At 41.0% G+C, this 21,896-nt stretch overlaps 1 protein-coding gene across 7 annotated transcripts in view; it reads left to right on the top strand.

The window, feature by feature from the left end:
- pde10a (phosphodiesterase 10A) overlaps nt 1–21,896 on the top strand; it is a 488,240-nt gene that overhangs the window by 324,593 nt on the left and 141,751 nt on the right. For all 7 annotated transcript variants that reach the window (XM_087991438.1, XM_087991437.1, XM_087991435.1 and 4 more), the window contains one exon: nt 1,847–1,967. In XM_087991438.1, coding sequence (XP_087847564.1) covers nt 1,847–1,967 — 121 coding nt within the window. The remainder of the gene's footprint in view (nt 1–1,846; nt 1,968–21,896) is intronic.

The following is a 21,896-nucleotide window of genomic DNA, read 5'->3' as shown; positions in this document are numbered from 1 at the left end:
AATTTTCAGTGAATGATTGAAAGATTACAAAACAATTTCATGTTTTAAGACTTTCAATGTAGCAAATGAATTAAAAACAATATATATTATTTCATTAGCAACCTACGCTCTAAACAAAATTTTAAAAATCTCCATTTAACTTGTACAATGACTAACTGAACCATTGTCTGCCCCCAAAGAGTTGTACCTTATTCTAACCTTTACATGGATATTTTGTTCTCCTGTAGGAAGATAAAAACATTCTCTGATCCTTTTGCCTTTTCCCTTTCCTTTCACCTCACTGAACTGATTTCATGGTTTCAACGAATTTCAACGAATGACAATCCCTCCAGCCATAGTTTGGCAAGTCTTCCAGCTTTGTTTAAACCCCCAGGAACTTGGTCACTTCAATCTAAGTATGAATTTCCATCCACATTCCGTATAGTGAACAAGATGCTTTAACTTACTTTTGGATTTTTGCAAACAGAGTGTTTATAGAGTTCACTGATGTTTAGAGAACCTTGCAACTTGATCCTGTAGTGATTTCTTATGAACTCTTGCCCTCTCAGAGTCACCTTTCTCTGCCAATGTGAATCACAAAGGCCTTTTATGTTGTTCCCATCCATGTAATTAAAGATTGTGAGGGTTCCTGTCTCCGACAACCCCCCATGCAGTCCACTTCACATTCCCACCATCTTCTGGCTCTTATACCCAAAGTATTACCAATTGCAAGACCTGAAATTCCTTCCATCTCTCTCAAAACTGGAGAGTAGCATTCTGTCGACCTCCAGCACATCTGCTGTGTTCATTGCTAAAGAGTATAAATATGTTGCATGTTCTCCACATAGAACAACCTAGTTCTCCTCCTTTTAATCTTTACAACCCTCAAACCATTATCAGTAAACAGCGAATTTGGAGAAGATTTATAACTCAGGTTGACATTCTGGATGTAGGTTTGCTCGCTGAGCTGGAAGGTTCATTTTCAGATGTCTCATCACCATACTGGAAACATCTTCAGTGAGTCTCTGGATGAAGCTTCATCCGGAGGCTCACTGAAGATGTTATCTATTATGGTGACGAAGCATCTGAAAATGAACCTTCCAGCTCAGCGAGCAAACCTACACCCACATTATCAGCAGAATTCAGAAGGTCCAAAAGGAGATAGTGGTACAGTAGTAATGTCACTGAACAGGTAATCTAAAGGCCCAGCAGGAGCATGGTTTCAAATCCTACTATGGCAGATGGTGGAGTTTAAATTCAATTAATAAATCTAGAATATAAGACTTGTGTCTGTAATGTGACAGTGAGATTATCATTAAATGTAGTTAAAAACCCATCTACTTTATCCATGTCCTTTAGGGAAGGAAATCTGGTGTCCTTAACGTCATCTAACCTACATGCGATTCCATACCTTATCAATGTGGTTGACTCTTAATTGCTGTCTGAAATGGCCAAGCAAGTTGTTCAGTTTAAGGATAATTGGAAAGGGGCACCAAATTGCTGACCTTGCCAGTGACACCTGCCTAACATGAATCCAGTTGTCCCATTCATTCATCTGTCTTACCGTGAGTTAGAGATGGCCCAGAAACAAAACACACATATAAATCTTGTATGTGTAACATAAAATGACCATAAATAGTTGACTTGGATAGAAGCTCACCACGCTTGGCAATTTAATGATATAATATTGCTATTTTTGACCATTGCAATTGCTACTCTGCAATTGATTTGTAGAAGTTTAAATAAAATCTGATTATCAGTTTAAAAAATTGTTTACTTGGCAATAGTTTAAATATTTTTGATGAATGTTAATGCTCAAAAGTTTCTAATTTTCAAAGACAATATGCTGTTCCTCTAATTTGCTTAGTACCTGGACTCTAACATGCAAGCAGTGGTCTATGAATTAAACTCCAGTGTAGAACAGCGGTTGGACCGTGGCAGTGACAACCAACTACTCATATTTGAATTGTGTAACGTCATAAAAACAGGTAGGCCATTATATTTGTGAAATTTTGCATTTAGAAATTACTCAGTTGCTCCATTTATTCATTTATTGAAATATAAGGCAATATTTTGTTCTTATGTTCCCTTCCTTCCTGTGGGTTAGTTATCATGCTTGATCTCCAGTCACATTAATGTGTTGGGAGATTTGCGCAGAGGCCGGCCTCAGTGCTGTTCTAAAATTATACCAGAAGTGCCCAGTTTTGTTGTTTTCCATTTCAATTGGCAAATTATTGTGATATTCAGATCCTACGTAATAAAATCAGAAGTTATGCGCAAGATCAGAGAAACATGATGGAAGCGTGTGAATTGATCTTGGAAAGTAGTAGAACAATGGGAGAGTGTTTAGCAAAGCATTTAGAATCTTGGATTTAATATATAGAAGGATTGAGTACAAAAGATACCCATCCATAGAATAATCACTGTTGAAGTTAGTGAAGGGAAGTGAACCAGACCAAAAAAAGACATAAGTAAAGCAAGGACCTAGGGAAGAGTTTGGGGGGATAAAAAATAAATTCTGAGTTAATCAGAATGGACCTAAGAAAGATAAACTGGAAAAGATCAAGCCGGGTAGTTAGGAGGACAGATAGCGATCTTTGTGAGCAGGATCAAGAAACCCACTTAGTGTGATGCCAGCTGGTGTCAAGGTGAAGGACATAGTCATACGGAACACAAACAGTCCCTTCAGTCCAACCAGTCAATGCTGACCATGATCCCAAACTAAACTAGTCCCACCTGCCTGTGCTTGGCCTATATCCCTCCAAACCTTTCCTGTTCGTTCACTTATCCAAATGTCTTTCAGACTGTACCCCAGGAAGCTTATTCCAGACATGAACCACACTCTGTGTAAAACAAAAAGTATAAAATTAAAAGGAAATTGGCCTTTTGTCTTTTTTTTTTTATCTTTCTCTTCTGACCTTCAAAATATGGCCATAGTCTTGAAATCCCCCACCCCAGGGAAAAGTTACCTTCCATTCGCCTTAATTATGTACCCCCATGATGTTATAGACTTCCCAGTAAGAAACGTTCCAGCCTCTGCTTATAATGCAAACCATCCACTCATGGCAGCATCCTGGTAAATCTCTTCTGAACCCTCTCCAGCTGAATAATATCACTACTATAACAGGGCAACCAGAACTGCACACAGTACTCCAGATGAGGCCTTACCAACGTCCTGTACAACCTCAGCATAACATCCCAAGCTCTATACTCAAAGGTCTGAGCAATGGAGGCAAGCATGCTATACACCTTCTTAACCATTCTGTGTATATGTGACGCAAACTTCCTAGAAATATGTACCTGAACCCCTAGGTGTCTCTGTTCTACAACGCTACCCAAGGCCCTACCTTTAATTGTATAAATCCTGCCTCTGTTGTTTTACCAAAATGCAATCCTTTGCATTTATCCAAATTCAACTCTATCAGCCACTCTTCAGCCCATTCACCCAACTGATCAAGATCTGTTTGTAATCTTAGATAACCTTTACTATCCACTTTACAGCCAATTTTGGTGTCATCTGCAAACTTACTGACATGCTTTCTATATTCTCATCTAAATCATTTAGATAAATGACAAAACAAAAGTGGATCCAGCACCAATCCCTCTGTAATACCACTGGTCACAGGCACCCATTCTGACAAACAACTCTCTACCATCACTCTGTCTCCTGCCTTTAAAAACAAATTTTGTATCCAGTTGGCATGCTCACCTGAATCCCATGTGATCTAATTAGTCTACTATGTGGAACCTTGTCAAAGGCTTCACTAAAGTCTAAGTAAACAAATGTCTGCCTCTCTGCCCTTATCAATCTTGTTGGTTTCCTTTAGAGTCGTAGATATGTACCGTACAGACACAGACCCTTAGGTTCAATTCATCTATGCTGATCTAATCCTAAATTAATCTAGTCTTATCTGCCAGCATTTGGCCCATATCCCTCTAAACCTTTCCTCCACTTATGCCCATCAGATGCCTTTTAAATGTTGTAATTGTACCAGCTTCCACCCCTTACTCTGGCAGTTCATTCTATACACGCACTACCCTCTGTGTGAAAAATTTGCCCCTTGGGTCCCTTTGAAATCTTTCCCCTCTCACTTTAAACTAGTGCCTTTTTGGACTCCTCTCCTCTGGGGAAAAGATCTTGACTATTCACTGTATTCATGCCTCTCATGATTTTATAAACTTCTATAAGGTCACCCCTCAGCCTCCAATGTTCCAGAAAAAACAGCCCTAGCCTATTCAGCCTCTCCCCGTATCTCAAATCCTCCAACCCTGGCAACATTCTTGTAAATATTTCCTGAAGCATTTCAAGTTTAATAACATCTTTCTTACAGCAGGGAGGCCAGATTTTAACTCCGTATTCCAAATGTGGCCTAACCAATGTCATGTACAGCAGCAACGTGACGCCCCAACTCCTACACTCAGTGCACTGACCAATAAAGGCAAGCATACCAAACGCCGTGCTCACTACCTTGTCTACCTGCAACTGCACTTTCAAGAAAGTATGAACCTGCCCTCCAAGGTCTCTTTGTTCGCCAACCTTCCCCACATCCTTACCATTAAGTGTAGAAGTCCTGCCCTACTAAAATGTAGCACCTCACATTTATCGAGATTAAACTCCATTTGTCACTCCTCAACCCATTGGCCCATCCAGTCCGAGGTCCCATTGTAACCGGAGGTAATCCACTGTCCACTACACCAATTTTGGTGTCAGCTGGAAACTTACTAACCATACCTCCTATATTCACATCCAAATCATTTATATTAATTATAAAAAGCAGTGAACCCAGCACTGATTCTTATGGCACACTGCAGGTCACAGGCCTCCAGTCTGAAATACAACCCTCCACCACTGGCCTGTGTCTCCTACCTTCAAGCTAATTTTGTATCCAAATGGCTAGTTCTCCCTGTATTCCATATGATCTAACTTTGTTAACCAGTCTCCCATGCAGAACCTTGTTGAATACTTCGCTGAAATCTAATAGACATTATCCACCATTCTGCCTTCTTCAGTCCTTTTCACTACTTCAAAAAACTCAATCAAGTTAGTGAGACGTAATTTTCCATGCACAAAGCCATGTTGATCATCGCTTATCAGTCCTTGCCTTTGCTAATCCTGTCCCTCAGAAACCCTCCAACAACTTGCCCACCACTGATGGCAGGCTTATCAGGTCTGTAGTTCCCTGGCTTTTCCTGACCACATTTGTTTTTCAATAAAGGCATATTAGCCAACCTCCACACTCAGGCACCTCACCTGTGACTATTGATGATACAAATATCTCAGCTAGAGGCGTAGTAATCACTTCCCTAGCTTCGCACAGAGTTCTAGGGTTCGTCTGCTCTGGTCCTGGGGATTTATCCATCTTTCTATATTTTTAGATGTTCAGCACCAACTCCTCTTTGATATGGACACTTTTCAAGGTATCTGTTTATTTCCCCAAGTTCTCTAGCTTCCATATTCTTCTCCACAGTAAACACTGATGCAAAATACTCATTTAGCATCTTCCCTATCTCTTGCAGTTCCACACATAGACGACATTGCTGATCTTTGAGGGGCCCTATTCTCTCCCTAGTTATTCTTTTGTCCTTAATGTATTTGTAGAAAACCTTCGGATTCTCCTTAGCCCTATTTACCAAAGCTATCTCATGTCACCTTTTTGCCCTCCTGATTTCCCTCTTTAAGTATACTCCTACTGCCCTTATAATCCTCTCTGGATTCACTCAATCCCTTCGTCCATACCTGACCTATGCTTCCTTCTTTTTCTTGACTAGAACATTAATTTCACTAGTCATTCAGCATTCCCTACACCTACCAGCCTTGCCCTTCATGCTAACAGGAACACACTGTCTCTGGACTTGCTTATGATCTCATTTTTGAAGGTTTGCCACTTTTTAGTTGTCCCTATACTTGCGAATATCAGCCTGAATCAATTTTTGAAAATTCTGGTCTAATACTGTCAAAATTGGCCTTCCTCCAATTTAGAACTTTAACTTTTAGATCAGGTCTCTCCTTTTCCATAACTATTTAAAAATTAATATAATTATGATCACTTGCCACAAAGTGACCCCCCACTGACACCTCTGTCACTTGCCCTGCCCTGCTTCTCAAGAGTAGGTCAAGTTTTGCTCCTTCTCTACTAGGCACATCCACATACTGAATCAGAAAATTTTCTTGTACACATTTCACAAATTCCTCTCCATCCAATCCCTTAACACTATGACACTGCCAGTCTATGTTTGGAAAGTTAAAATCCCCTAGTATTCTTGCAGATAACTGAAATCTCCTCACAAATTCGCTTCTCAATTTCCCACTGACCATTTGGGGGGTCTATACTACAGTCCTAATAAGGTGATCTTCCCTTTCTCATTTCTCAGTTCCACCCAAATAACTTCACTGGACATACTACCTGGAATATCCTCCCTAAGCACGGCCGTAACATTATCCCTAATCAAAAACTCCTCTCACTCTGTCTCTCTCTCTCACTCTCTCGCTCATCTGACACCAGGAACTTTGAGCTGCTGGTCCTGATCATCCTTCAGCCAAGTTTCTGTAATAATTATAATGTCCCAATCTCATTTTTCCAAACATACTCTGAGTCCATCCGCCTTACCTGTAAGATCCCTTGCATTGAAGTAAATGCAGTTTAATTCCTCAGAGTTACTTGAGTCTCTGAAATGGTCTTCTCTTTTTTTTTCTAATTAACTTGTTCTTTTCAAATTCAGAACTATCCTTATCTATCTTTCTATTTCCTCTGTAGCAAATCTTCCTGCTAGGATATTGGTCCCTTTCCAGTTTAGGTGAAATCCATCCTTTTTTGAATAGGTGTTTTCTTCCCCAAAATTGATCCCAATGATCCAAGAACCTGAATCCCTGAACTTTACACCACAGCAGCAGCTATTGATTTATCTCCTTTATACTTGTATCCTTGCCCTCATTCCAGCTAGGCACTAGAAGTAAACCAGAGATTACTGTTTTTGAGGTTCTATATTTTGAATTTTCCACCTAACCTCTCATATTCACACTTATTTCTTTCCTCACCGTCATTCCTACCATTGTGTACAATATCTTCTGTCTACTCACTCTCCTCTTAAAATGATTGAAGTATATTGTTAGAGACACCCTTAAGCTTGGCACCAAGAAAGCAACACACAATCCTAGATTCACACTCACTGCTGCAACATCTGCCGTCTATGCTCTAGACAGGACAGTCCCCTGTAATAATTACTCTTTTAAAATTTTGTCAAACCCTGAAAATAGAGTTAAGGATAATCCAAAGGGTTATTATAAATACACTAAGGACAAAAGGGTAACTAGGGAGAGATTAGGGCCCCTCAAAGATCAGCAAGGCAGCTGAAGTGTGGAGCCGCAGGTGATGGGGTATATATTAAACAAGTATTTTGCATCAGTGTTTACGATGGAGGAGGACATGGAAGACATATAATGTGGAGAAATAGATGGTGACATCTTGAAAAATGTCCATATTACACAGGAGGAGGTGCTGGGTATCTTGAAATGCATAAGTGGATAAATCCCCAGGACCTGATCAGATGTATGCTAGAGCTCTGCGGGGAGCTAGGCAAGTGATTGCTGGGCCTCTTTGCTGAGATATTTGTATCATCGATAGTCACAGGTAAGGTGCCGAAAGACTGGAAGTTGGCTAACATGGTGCCACTATTTAAGAAAGGTGGTAAGGGTAAACTAGGGAACTATAGACCAGTGAGCCTAACGTCAGTGGTGGGCAAGTTGTTTGAGGGAATCCTGAGGGACAGGATTCACATGTATTTGGAAAGGCAAGGACTGATTAGGGATAGTCAGCATGGCTTTGTGAATGGGAAATCATATCTTACAAACCTGACTGAGTTTTTTGAAGTGGACTGATGAGGACAGAGCGGTGGACATGGTCTATATGGACTTCAGTAAGGCGTACAACAAGTTTCCCCATGGTAGACTGCTTAGCAAGGTTAAATCTCATGGAATACAGAGAGAACTAGCCATTTGGATATAGAACTGGCTCGAATATAGACGACAGAGGGTAGTGGTGGAGGGTTGTATTTCAGACTGGAGGCCTGTGACCAGTGGAGTGCCACAAGGATTGGTGCTGGGTCCACTACTTTTGGTCATTTATATAAATGATTTGGATATGAACATAAGAGTTATAGTTTGTAAGTTTGAAGATGACACCAAAATTGGAGGTGTAGTGGATTGCGAAGAAGGTTACCTCAGATTACAATGGGATCTTGATCAGATGGGCCAATGAGCTGAGGAGTGGCAGGTGGAGTTTAATTTAGATAAATGTGAGGTGCTGCACTTTGGGAAAGCAAATCTGAGCAGCATTTATGCACTTAGTGTTAAGGTCCTAGGGAGTGTTGCTGAACATAGAAACCTTGGAATGCAGGTTCATCGTTCCTTGAAAATAGAGACGCAGGGAGGTAGGATAGTGAAGAAAGCGTTTGGTATGCTTTCGTTATTGCTCAGAGTATTAAATACAGGAGTTGGGAGGTCATGTTGTGGCTGTATAGGATGTTGGTTAGGCCACTATTGGATTATTGCGTGCAATTCTGGTAGAGTAGAGTAGAGGAGCTTTTATTTATCATTTATACCATATGCAACTGATACAGTAAAAACAAGACAGCGTTCCTCCAGTACTAAGGGTGCTAAATGGACAGCACAACTATACAACCATACATGGCATAAAGTGCATAAAAAGTGCAAATCACGCAAGTTACAGTGTAACAGAAGAATGATGGATAATAGACATTTTTCTAGCAGCATTACGAAAGAATTTCAGTTGGGAAAATGTCCGATTACACTGTGTCAAGGAGCCTGATGGCTTGGGGGAAGAAACTGTTGTATAGTCTGGCTGTGAGACACTGTATGCTCCTGTATCTACTGCTAGATGGCAGAAGGGAGAAGAGTTTGAGTGAGGGATGTGAGAGGTCTTCCACAAAGCTCTTAGCCTTTCGGATGTAGCGTGTGGTATAATTGTCTGTAATGGAGGGAAGAGAGATCCCGATGATCTTCTCCGCTGTCCTCACTATCCATTATCACGTGTTACGATCCGAGAAAGTGCAATTCCCGAACCAGGCAGTGATGCAGCAGCTCAGGGTACTCTCAATAAACCCTCTGTGGAATGTGGTGGGGGTGGAGAGTGGGAAGTAGGCTTTCCTCAGACTGCGCAGAAAGTAAAGACACTGCTGGGTTTCTTGGCTATGGAGCCGGTGTTGACGGTCCAGGTGAGATTCTCTGCCAGGTATGCACTAAGGAATTTGGTGCTCTTCACGATCTTCACAGGGGAGCCGTCGGTGTCCAGCAGAGAGTGATCGCTCTGTGCCCTGCTGAAGTCAGCAAACCATCTCTTTTGATTTGTCCAGTATCAGAGACAGGTTGTTGGCTCTGCACCAGTCCGTTAGCCGCTGCACCTCCTCTCTGTATGCTGACTCGTCGTTCGTGCTGATGAGACCCACTACAGTCGTATCATCAGCGAACTTGATGATGTGATTCTACCTGTGCATCACTGCACAGTCGTGTATCAGTAGGATGAACAGCAGTGGACTGAGCGTACAGCCCTGCGGGGTCCCTGTGCTCAGTGTGATGGTATTGGAGATGCTGTTCCGAATCCGGACTGATAGAGATCTCCCAGTCCGGAAGTCTAGGATCCAGTTACAGAGGGAGATATTCAGGCCCAGCAGACTCAGCTTTCCAATCAGGTCTCCCTCTTATGGGAAGGATGTTGTAAAACATGAAAGAGTTGAGAAAAGATTTACAAGGGTGTTGCCAGGGTTGGAGTATTTGAGCTATAGGGAGAGGCAGAATAGGCTGGAGCTGTTTTCTCTGGAACGTCAGAGGCTGAAGGGTGACCTTAGAGAGATTTATAAAATCATGAAGGGCATGGATAGGATAAATCGACAAAGTCTTTTCCCTGGGGTAGGGGAGTCCAGCACTAGGGGGCATAGGTTTAGGGTGAGAGGGGAAAGATATAAAAGGGACCTGAGGAGCAACCTTTTCACACAGAGGGTGGTGCATGTATGGAATGAGCTGCCAGAGGAAGTGGTGGAAGCTGGTACAATTGCAGCATTTAAAAGTTATCTGGATGGGTATATGCATAGGAAGGGTTTAGAGGAACATGGGCCCAAATGCTGGCAAATGTGTCTAGATCAGATTCGGATATGTGTCAGCATGGACAAGTTGGACCAAAGAGTCTGTTTCCATGCTGTTCATCTCTATGACTCAATAAGGTTCATTCTTACTGCCCAAGATCTGACTGACTCCTGTATTTTGCTTTTGAGAGACTGTCCTTTTCAACAATAACCAAAACTGAGTATCTGTTTGAGAGAGGAATTAGCCACAGGAGACTTCTAACTACCATCTTCCCTTTCCTGACAGTTACCTGCTGTGTAATACCTTTTTTAGATTTTTTTAGATTACATTACAGTGTGGAAACAGGCCCTTCGGCCCAACAAGTCCACACCGACCCGCCGAAGCGAAACCCACCCATACCCCTACATTTACCCCTTGCCTAACACTACGGGCAATTTAGCATGGCCAATTCACCTGACCCTGCACATCTTTGCACTGTGGGAGGAAACCGGAGCACCCGGAGGAAACCCACGCAGACACTGGGAGAACGTGCAAACTCCACACAGTCAGTCGCCTGAGGCGGGAATTGAACCCGGGTCTCAGGCGCTGTGAGGCAGCAGTGCTAACCACTGTGCCACCATGCCGCCCACCTTCTCTAAGTCTCCTAGCCATCAAACTCTGTGTCTCTTATATGCCCTCAGTGACATTCATCTTAACAAGAAGTAGCTTCCAATAGCACCCTATATATAAAATAAACTAGCTGTCCTTATCCAAAGAATTAATGCTAAGCATGCAAACAAAAAAAAATCAAATCTCCAAAATTTAAATAAAATGAGCACTTAGCTGAACAATTAAATTTTAAAAAGAGCTCCTGCTCAAGTGGTCCATCTGACAGCTTTTATTCTTCACTCCAGAGCTGTCCATGTGTCGGCCTTTCTGAAAGCTCCATTTTTAAAAAATTAAACACAATTTAAAGACTTCCTCGACAATTCAAAAAATTTTAGCGATGTTTTAAAACTCTCCTTCTACTTGGATAATTTTAGAGAAAATTGTGTCGGCCTCTCCAAAATGTACATTTGAAAAAAATCAAGCACTTTATTTTGCTTCTGTTTTATGTCATTCACTTTAAAAACAAAACTAAATATGAATCAAAATAAAAATCTTATACTCCTGAAATGTAATAACTAAGAAATCTAGGTAATCTAAGTAAGCATGCAATCTCGGGTGCAGCTGCAAGATCCACACTACTCTCAGTCCACCATTTTAGAATATGAAAGGATACTTGAGAGGAAGGGGGCGGATCCAGTTGATGTGGTCTGTGTTGGCACCAAAAATGAAGACAAGAGGTTGAGAGATCATGTTTCAATAATAACAGCAATTCTGAACAAAGTTAGAAACAAGACCTCAAAGGCTGTAATCTCGGAATAATTGCCTGAGCCACATGCAAATTGGCAAAAAGATAAGATTAGGCAAGTAAACTTGTGGCTAAAGGAGTGGTGTAGGAAAGAGAGGTTTCATTTTGTGGGGCACTGGCATCAGTACTGGAACAAGAAATAATTGGACCATTGGGACTGGCTCCACTTAAGCTGGTCTGGGACTAGTGGAAAGGCTAAATAGGGTGGTTACAGGATTTTGACTAGTTAAAGAGTGAGAGTTCAGGAGAGATTATCAAAGTTTCCAGAATAAGTAATAAGTCAGAGTATCAAAAGGGTGAAGAATCCAACTTCAGCCACAGCAGACAAGGGAAGAAGTATGAGAAGGGAGCAGTCAGTGCAGGACTGAGGGTGTGGTACTTAAACACTTAGAGTTTACAAAGCCAGATAAATGTGCTTATAATGCAGATTTAAATTGGCAAGTGCGATATTGTGGGCATCACCAAGACGTGGCTACAAGGGGATCAGGGCTAAGAACTGATTATCCAAGGATACACGTCCTTTTGAAAGCTCGGGCAGAGGAATCAGTGTTGTCTTATTAGTAAGAAATTAAATTAAATTGAGAGCAAACAGTGATATAAGATTGGAAATTATGAATCTGTGTGCATGGGTAGAGTTGAGGAACCACAAAAGTAAAAAGACTCTAATGGGAATTATGTAGGGGTAGAAAATAAATCGGGAGATAGAAAAGGCATGTTAGAAATAATCATGGGGGATTTCAATATGCAGGTGGGCTGGGAAAAATCAGGTTGGTAGCAGATCAAGAAAATAATTTTATGGAATGTCTACGCGATTATGTTTTTGGAGCAACTTGCGGTAGAGCACAGTAAGGAATAGGCAATTCTGGACTTAGTAAAGTGTAAGGCAGACATGTTTAGTGAGCTTAAGATGAAGAAACCTGTAGCAGGCAGTGATCATATGATGATAGAGTTCACCCTGCAGTTTGAGAGGGAGAAACTGGAATCAGATGAAATGCTTTTACAGTTGAGTAAAGGTAAATACAAAGGCATGAGGGGGGAGTTGGCCAGAGTTGATTTGAAAGGGAACCTAGCATGGAAGATGCTGGTGCAGCAATGTGAGGCACCACAGAAATTTATCCCAAAGAATAACAAACATACTAAGGGCTGCCAAGGGAAGTAGGAACGGCAGAAAAGTAAAAGAAAAAGCATGCAATTTGGTGAAGATTAGTAGAAAGCCAAAAGATTGAGAAGTGTTTAAAAACCAGCAGAGGACAACTAAAAAGCAATAAGAGGGAGAAGATGAAATCCTAGGGTAAGTTACCTAGTAATATTATAGTAGATTGTAAGAGTGTTTTTAAAGATATCTAAAAAATGAAAGTGAACATTGGACTGGTGAAAAGTGAGGGTGGAGAAGTAGAATGGGGATACAAAAATGGCGCAGGTACTGAATAGGTACATTGGATCGGTCTTAATGGTGGCAGACATCAGTAGCATACCAGAACCTCGAGAGTCAGAGGGCAAAGGTGAGTATATTGGCCATTACTAAGGAGATGGAGCTGGTAGGCTGAAAGGTCTGTAGGTGGATAATTCAGCTTGACGAGATGGACCACACCCCAGGGTTCTAATGGATATAGCTGCAGATATTTTGGATGTGATCTTTCAGGAATTGCTAGAGTCAGGGAGAGTCCTAGGGGACTAGAAACTGACTGGTGTAACATCCCTGTTTAAGAAAGGAGGGTGGCAGCAGACAGGAAATTATAGACTGGTTAGCCTGGCCTTGGTTGTCAGTAAGATTTTTAGAGTCCATTAATAGGGATGAGATTATGGAGTATGTGGAAGTGAAAGGTAAAATAGAGCTGAGTCAGCACCTCTTCAAAATGAAGTAATGCCTGACAAATCTGTTAGAATTCTTTGAGGAGGTAACGAGAAAGTTGGACAGAGGAGAGCAGACTGCTTTCTCTACACAAGTGCTGCCAGATCTGCTGACTTTCTTCAGCAATTTCTGTTTTTGTTTCAGATTTCCAGAAGTTCTTTGGTTTTTTTTGTTTAGTGGGAATAAAGTGGTCTTTTTCAGGATTGCAACCAATGGAATTCCACAGAGATCAGTGTTGGACCACAACTATTCACGTTATATATTAACGATCTGGATGAAGGAACTATGGGCATTGTTGCTAAGTTTTCAGATGGCACAAAGGTAGGTGGAGCGATGTTTACTGTTGAAGAAGCAGGGAGGCTGCAGAAGACTTGGACAGGCTAGGAGAGTGGTCAAAGAAGTGGCAGATGCAATACCATGTGGGAAAGTGTGATGTTATGCATTTTGATGTGACAAATAGTGGAGTAAGCTATTTTTAAGTGGAGAAAGGCTTTGGAAATCTGAAGCATAAAGAGACTTAGGAGTCTTATTTCACAGTTTTCCTTAAGGTAACCTGTAGGCCTAATTGGCAGTTTTGAAGGCAATTGCAATGTTAGCATTCATTTCGAGAGATCTTAAATACAAGAACAGTGATGTAAGGCTCTGGTCAGACTGCATTTGGAATATTGGGAGCAGTTTTGGACCCATTTCTAAGAAAGGGGATGTGCTGGAATTGGAGTGGGTCCAGAGGAGGTTTGCATGAATAATCCTAAGAATGAAGGGTTTGTCATGTGAGGAGCGGTTGAGGACTCTGGGTGTATATCCGATGGAATTTAGCATGAGGGAGATCTCATTGAAACTTAGAGTATTGAGAGGCCTGGATAAAGTTGGTGTGGTAAAGATGTTACCACGAATAGGCGAGAACTAGGACCTAAGTACACAGCTTCAGAGTGAAGGGATGACCCTTTAGAACTGAGATGAATAGGAATTTCAGAGGATAGTGACCCTTTGGAACCTATTGCCCCAGAGGGCTGTGGAAGCCAAGTGTCTTTAAGACGGAGATAGGTAAGTTCTTGATTTATAAAGGAGAAGGGTTACAAAGAGAAGGCAGGAGAATGGGATTGAGAAACATATAAGCCATGATTGAATGGCAGAGCAGATTTGATGGACTGAATGCCTAATTCTGCTCGATTATCTTAAGGTCTGAGATGTAGAACAACATTTTAAATTGCTTAAAAGGTGATTAATAGACTCCGAGGGAATATATTCTGTAGAAAAGGGACAAAAAATTGCTAGTAATGAAAAGTTCATGGATAAGAGATGGGAAATTACTGAAAATCCTGAGCAGACGAGCTGAAGTTTAAAGGTGGATCTGATCTTTAAAACTTGCAATTTGATTGATAGGATAGTTAGAGTGGTTACTTCTATTTACTGAGGAGTTTAAAAGGAGCAATAAATGTAAAATCTGAAACTGGTCATTACATTTATTAGTAATTTTTGTCTTCCTACTCTCATCTTTCTTATGCAGACTTCACCTCTTGTCTCTGTCTTTTCCGTTTTGGTAATATTTCCTTTGTGGTAAATTGTATACTTTGGTTCATGTTTTTCCAGTTGCTTTCTAATTTTTTTTTCCAAGAACTCAATTTGTTCTAATTCTTCAAATCTGAAATATTCAATTTTTTAAAACAAAAAAAAGGGCCTCTCTGATTCATCCTTAAACATCTCAGAGTCTAAATGGTGGCATTTTCTTTTCTGGTATCTTCAGTTTCAGTTTAATTGTTTCCACAAGTGGATGATTTGAATTTCTGTCCACTTCAGAGTCGGTGAGTGCGGTGCTGGAAAAGCACAGCTGGTCAGGCAGCATTCGAGGAGCAGGAGAGTCAACGTTTCGAGCATAAACGCTTCATCAGGAGTGGGTGGGGAAGGATGGGGGCACAGCCCAAGGGGGCTGAGAGATAAATTGGAGGGGAATGGGGCCTGTGGGAATGTAGTTGAGAGTGCGATAGGTAGATGAAGGTGGGGAGAAGGTAATTGATCAGGGTGGAGCAGATAAGTGGGAAGGAAGATGGACAGGTAGGACAATTCAAGAGGGTGGTGCCAAGTTGGAAGGTTGGATCTGGGCGAAGATGGGGGGAGGGGAAATAGGGAAACTGGTGAAATCCACATTGATCCTGCGTGGTTGGAGGGTCCCAAGGTGGAAGATGAGACGTTATTCTTTTGGGTGGATAGATTTTGGCGGTGGAGGAGGCCCTCCTTGACGGTGTGGGAGGGGGAGATAAATTGTTTGGCCACAGGGCAGTGGGGTTAATTAGTGCCTGTGTCCCAGAGGGGTTCTCTGAAACGCTCCACAAGTTGGTGTCCTGTCTCCCCAGTGTAGAGGAAACCACATTGAGAGCAACAGAGAGAGTAGATGACGTGTGTGAAAATGCAGGTAAATCTCTGTCGGATGTGGAAGGATCCTTTGGGGGCCTTGGACAGAGGTGAGGGGGGAGGTGTGTGCTTAGGTTTTGCACTTCTTGCAGTGGCAATGGAAGGTGTTGGGAGTGGGGGGTGTGGACCTAACAAGGGAGTTGCGGAGGATGATGCAATGTTTCAGGAGGTTGATGGGGTGGAAGGTAAGAACTGAAGGGGTTCTGTTCTTATTGTGATTAGAGGGGTGGTGTTCAAGGGTAGAGGTGCAGGAAGTAGAGGAGATACGCTTGAGGGCATCATCGACTAGGTGGGAGGGGAAATTGTGGTCTTTGAAGAAGGAGGCCATTTGAGATGTTCTGTGGTGGTATTGGTCCTTCTGGGACCAGATGCAGCAGAGGAATTTGAAGTAAGGGATAGCATTTTTACTGGAGGCAGGGTGGGGGGAAAGTGTAGTCCAGGTAGCTGTGGGAGTTGTTGGGTTTGTAGTAGATGTTCGTGTTGAGTTGGTCGCTGGAAATGATGATGGAGAAGTCCAGGAAGGAGAGGGAGGTGTCCGAGATGATGGTCCAGGTGAACTTGAGGGCAGGGTGGAAGGTGTTTGTGAAGGTGATGAACTGTTCAATCTCCTGGTGGGAGCACAAGGTGGCACCATACAGTCATCAATGTAGTGGAGGAAAAGGTGTGGAATGGTGCTGGTGTAACTGTGGAAGATGAACTGTTCCAAGTACCTGACGAAGAGGTGGGCATTGCTGGGGTCCATGCGGGTGCCAATGGCTACCCCTTTGGTCTGGATCCCAACGCAAATTGATTTTTTTTATCCTGTATCTAAAACGTTTCACCAACCTTTACTCCACCTAGACTTCTCCATGTCTCCAGCCTTTTGGTTGCTAAAAGATGTATGTCATCAGAGAATTTTCTTGGTAACACTTGATTGGAGAACGATCTAGCCCCATGATAAAAGTAACTAACTGAGAATGTAGAAAAGAGGGGAGTTAGTTCACTCCTTCTTACCCGCTCAGAGGGGAGTTGAGTGTTATGGGGAAAAGGCAGGAAAGTAAAGCTGAGCATTTCAGATCAGTCATGAAACTGATGAATTGAAGCCATAGATGACATCATAACAAAACATCTAAATGCCTGTGGGAAATAGAATAAGGAATGCAACAAATGTCTGAGAACTATCCTTTCATATATATTTGGTTCAGTGATTTGAGACATTGATATTTGTTCGTTAAGAGACCTAAAACATAATTTTACATCTACAGGTTTATGAACCATCTTATTAATGTGTTCAGAAAAATCATTGTAGAAAATGGTAGCACATTTGCAGAAATTGGTAACACACCTTCTGAATTTAGACCTGGATAAGGAACAAGAGGAAGTTATATTTAACCTAAGAACAGTCTTTGATTAATATCCAGAAGTAGAAAAAAACCTTTAACATTTGTTCCATAAAATATCAAAAAGTATTCCATTATATTTATCACCAAAAGTTTTAAAAATCTGTTAGTTGAAATGTGACTTGCAAAGTAAAGCTGTGGGGATATGAGAGAGAACCAAATACCGAACATCAGACTAAAAGTGAAATAATCCAATATGTTTCAAATTGAGAAAGGAATACTGCCAGGTTCTTCACTGTGAACAAAATTAATCACTTTGTACATAGGACAAGTATTCAAAGAATCAGGTGTATTTTCAAAGATAGAAATTGGTAGCATGGATACATAAAATTTGTGCGATGATGACACAATGCTACTTGCAGAATCAGAAAAGGCCCCACACAATATCAGAGTTCAAACAAAATCCAGAAGTTTCGAATACGGATAGAGTATGAAGACTAAAATGACCAAAACAATTGTATTTAGAATACAAAAGAAACTAGAATATTTTATCTATTTCAAGTTTTAAAATTGTCAATACATTGGCAATAAAGTGAAGACAACTCATTTAAAATTGGCGTTAAAAAGTAAATAACGTAACTAATTAAAGCTCATTAAGAATGGTAGTAGAGGTGATCTGTCAAAGCTGTGATATGTGGGAGCTCAAGGAAATTATTCTGATTTGGGCAAATATCTGTGATGTTTGAATTTCAAGCAGCTACTGCTCAGTTTATGAGCTGGAGACTCAAGTACAGACAATGTGATGCATCAAGGAGGAGGAATGTTAACTGGATTCTTTGGACCAGAAGGCAGTCTCATCTCTTCAGGATAAGATGTCCTGATATGGTCAGTGGCCACAGACAATGGGGTGTGACTGCAAGTGATGTAAGTAAGGGGACCCAGAGGACAGGAGTATCAACCTCAGCAATTGTCCAACAGGCTTGAAGTTCTCTCAGTTTGTTTGGTTGAGAGTGGAGGTCTGGGATGAGTGGGCTAAATGGTTATGATAATGTGGTACTAGAAGCATTTCAAGTGAGAGGGAGCCAAAAGGAATCTAGTGGCAGTAGAAGAGAGCATTGTCAGGGGATTGTCACTGTTCTCTGCAGCAAAGAGTCAGTGTCCAGATAGCTGTGTTATCTTGTCAGTGCCAAGGTTCAGGACGTATGCTCTGGGCTGAAGAAAAACTAACAGTGGGAGAGGGCGGTTTCAGTTATCAAAGTCCATGTAGGCATCAATGACATAGGTAGAACGTCATGTTTTACATAGCCAGTATGAGAAGCAGAACCTCAAAGGTAATAATCTCTGGATTATTGTCTGAGCCATGTGCAAATTGGCATAAGGTTAACAAGGTTAGGAAGATGAATATGTGGCTAAACAAATGTGTGGGAGAAGCAAGTTCTGGTTCGTGAAGCTCTGGCATTAATGCTGAGGAATGTGGCCTCTCTAATGCTGGGACGATCTACATTTGAACCATGTTATTGGGAAGTAGAGTGGATTTTAAACAAAATAGTGGGGCCAAGGGCCAAAATTTGAAACCAGTGGAGAAAATGCAACAGAAGGAGGAGTTCATGTGGGAAATGATAAGCGTACATTGACAGGCAGAGGCAGAGACTGCAGATCTAAGAACAAATCAGCAGAAAAGACTAGAGGTAACAACAATAATAAAAGGATACAACTTAAGGCACGGTTTGAATACATGAAGCATTCAAAACAAAACATGATGAACTAATAGTATAAATTGAGATAAATAAGTACAATCTGGTCACCATAACTGAGGCATGACTATGGGATGACTGAAATTAGGACCTGGGTATTGAATGGTATATGACATGTAGGAAAAACAAGAAGCAAGGAAATGGTGGAGGTGTAGCTCTGTTTATTGAAGATGATATTGACACAATAGGGGGGAATGAGTTAAATTGAGGAAACTAGGATCTGGTGGAGATGAGGAATGATAAAACAGGTCATTACTTGTGGGAGTTGTGTACAGGTCCCCTAACAGTAATTATTTGGTCAGATATGGTATCAAGGAAGAAATAATGGGAGCTTGTCAACAGGGTACAACAATTATCATGCTTGCATTTTAACCTATCTAAAGACTAAAAAAGCCAGATTGGAAAAAATAGTTTAGAGGAGAATTCATTAAATGTTTTCCGGAGAATTTCTTATGGCACCAACCAGACAGCAAGCTATGCTAGGCCTGGTTTTGACCAATGAAATAAGATTAATTTCAGAATTTAATGAAAATCTCTGCGACAATGATATAATTGAATTTTACATGATATTCAAGGGCGAGAAGTGTGGGCCCAAGACTAGTTTGAATTTAAACAAGGGCAGTTATGAGAGCATGAAAGCAGAGTAGCAAAAATGAACTGGCAACTTAGAGTAATAGGTCAATAGAGATGCCATGACAAAAGTTTAAGGGGATATCCCAGAAAGCGCTGAATTGATATATTCCAACAAGGAAGAAAGGTTCTCAGAGATAGACCCGCCATCCATGGTTAACTAAGAAAGTTGAAGATAGTATTAATCTTAACAAAAAGACATATAATTGTGCAGACAGGTAGCAGGTCAGAAGATTAGACAGAATAGAAAAAAACTGGTCTTCCAGATACAGGAAGGGTATTATCAAGCTGGAGAGATTTACCAGGGTGTTGCTGGTTTTGAAAGGTTTGAGTTATAAAGAAAGGCAGGATTTTTTCACGAGAGCATAGGAGGTTGAGAGACGACCTGTTAGAAGTTTATAAAACAATGAGTGGTATAGATAGAGTTGATGGTAGTTGTCTTTTCCCTAGGATGGAGAGCTAGTGAGATAGTTGATGCATTGGTTTCAATTTTCCAAAACTGATTAAATTTGTGTAAAGTTCATTTTTAAATTAGAAAATAGTTAATGTAACTCTTTTATTCAAAAAGGGAGAGAACTAGAAAGAAGGAAACTATACACCAGTTAGATTAAAATCAGTCATAGGGAAAAGCTATTATTAAAATTATTACCTTGAATTTATCCAAATTCCCTATTCTAATTAGATACATAGTTTTGTCAAAGGGATATCATGTTTAAATAATTTATTGGAGTTATTTGAAGAAGTAACTTGTGCTGTAGATAAAGGGGAACCAATGGATGTATTGTGCAGAGATTTCCAGAAGGTGTTTGATAAGGTGCCATGTCAAAGATTATTGTTGAAAATAAAAGCTCATGGTCTCGGGAGTAATATTCTGGCATGAATAGAAGATTAGCTGGCTAACAGGAAGCAGAGAGTAGGAATAAGTGAGTCTTTATTCAGGCTGGTAAGATGTAATGAATGGTATACCACAAGGGCAGTGCTGGGACTTCAGTTGTGCACGGTTTATACAAATTATTTATATGAAGGGTTTGAAGATATTGTAACTACATTGCTTGATTACACAAGCAATTACACACAAAGTTAAGTAAGAAAATGATTTGTGAAGAATATGCAACGAGATAACAAAGGGATATAGATAGGTTGAGTTGGCAATGATCTGGCAAATGGAGTGCAATGTAGGAAAGTATGACATTGTCTATTTTGGCAGAAAAAAAATGTATATTATCTAAATGGTGAGACAATGAGGAGATATCTGTGGCCTAATGCATGACATGCAGAAGGTTAGTATGCAGGTCCAGCAAGTAATCAGGTAAGTTAATAGAATATTATGGTTTATTGCAAGGGAAATTGAATTCCATAGTAGGATGTTTCAGGTGTTCAGGGCATTGGTGAGGTTAAAAGGTATTGATTGCCGTACTTGTAGAAAGATGTTAATGTATTGGAAAGAGTTCAGAGAGAGTTTGGTAGATTGATATCTAGAATGAACAGATTGCTCTATGAAGAAAGGCTAGATAAGCTAGGCCTAAATCCTGTGGACATCGTAGAATCCCTACAGTGCAGAAGCAGGTCATTCAGCCCAACGGGTCCACACCGACTGTCCAAAAAGCAAGCCATCCAGACCCATCCCCTTACTCTATCCCTGTAACCCTGCATTTGCCATGGTTAACTCATGTTGCCTGCACATCCCTGAACACTATGGGCACTTTAGTATGGCCAATGCACCTAACTTGCACATCTTTAAACTTTGGGAGGAAACACGTGCAGACCCGTGCAAACTCCACACAGACAGTCACCCGTCGTGGAATCGAACCTAGGTCTCTGGTGTTCTGAGGCAGCAGTGCTAACCACTCAGACACTGTGCTGCCCACTTTAGAAAAATCAGGGGAGACTTAATTAAAGCATATAAGATCCTGAGGGGACCTGACCGGGTGGATGTCAAATGGATGTTTCCTCTTTCTGAGAATTTAGAACTAGGGTTATACTTTAAAAATATGGAGATGCTGACTTAAGACAGAAATGAGACATTGTTTTCTCTCAAAGGGTTGATAATTTTGGAATTCCTTTCCTCAAAAGGCTGTGGATACCGAATCTTTAAATTTTTGAAGGCAGTAGAGAATAGATTCTTGATTACAAGGGGATGAAAGATTATCGGGATATGCAGGAATGTGAAGTTGGGATTAAAATTAGATCAGCTATGATTTTATTGAATGATGAAGCAGTTTGAAGGGCCAAGTGGCCTACTCTGGTTCCTTGGTTCGTAGTGGATGGTATTGTACAGTTGCAAGTAGCTAAGTTTGTCTATTTAAGATGATGAAGATAAAACAAAATGATGGGTCACTGAAGTTAGAAGAAAGACCGATGTAGCCAGAAGTAATTTTGTGCAGATGAAAGATGCATTAACGCAAGAAATCTCAAGCTTGTAACAAGCAAAGAAACATCATAAGATGCCACACTCTGTCCACAT

This window comes from Chiloscyllium plagiosum, unplaced genomic scaffold (assembly GCF_037043375.1).
Source record: "Chiloscyllium plagiosum isolate Xiang-an unplaced genomic scaffold, Cpla_swu_hap1 HiC_scaffold_10, whole genome shotgun sequence".
NCBI lineage: Eukaryota > Metazoa > Chordata > Chondrichthyes > Orectolobiformes > Hemiscylliidae > Chiloscyllium > Chiloscyllium plagiosum.
The sequence above is the reverse complement of the archived record's forward strand: the minus strand, read 5'-3'. Positions and strand labels throughout refer to the sequence as shown.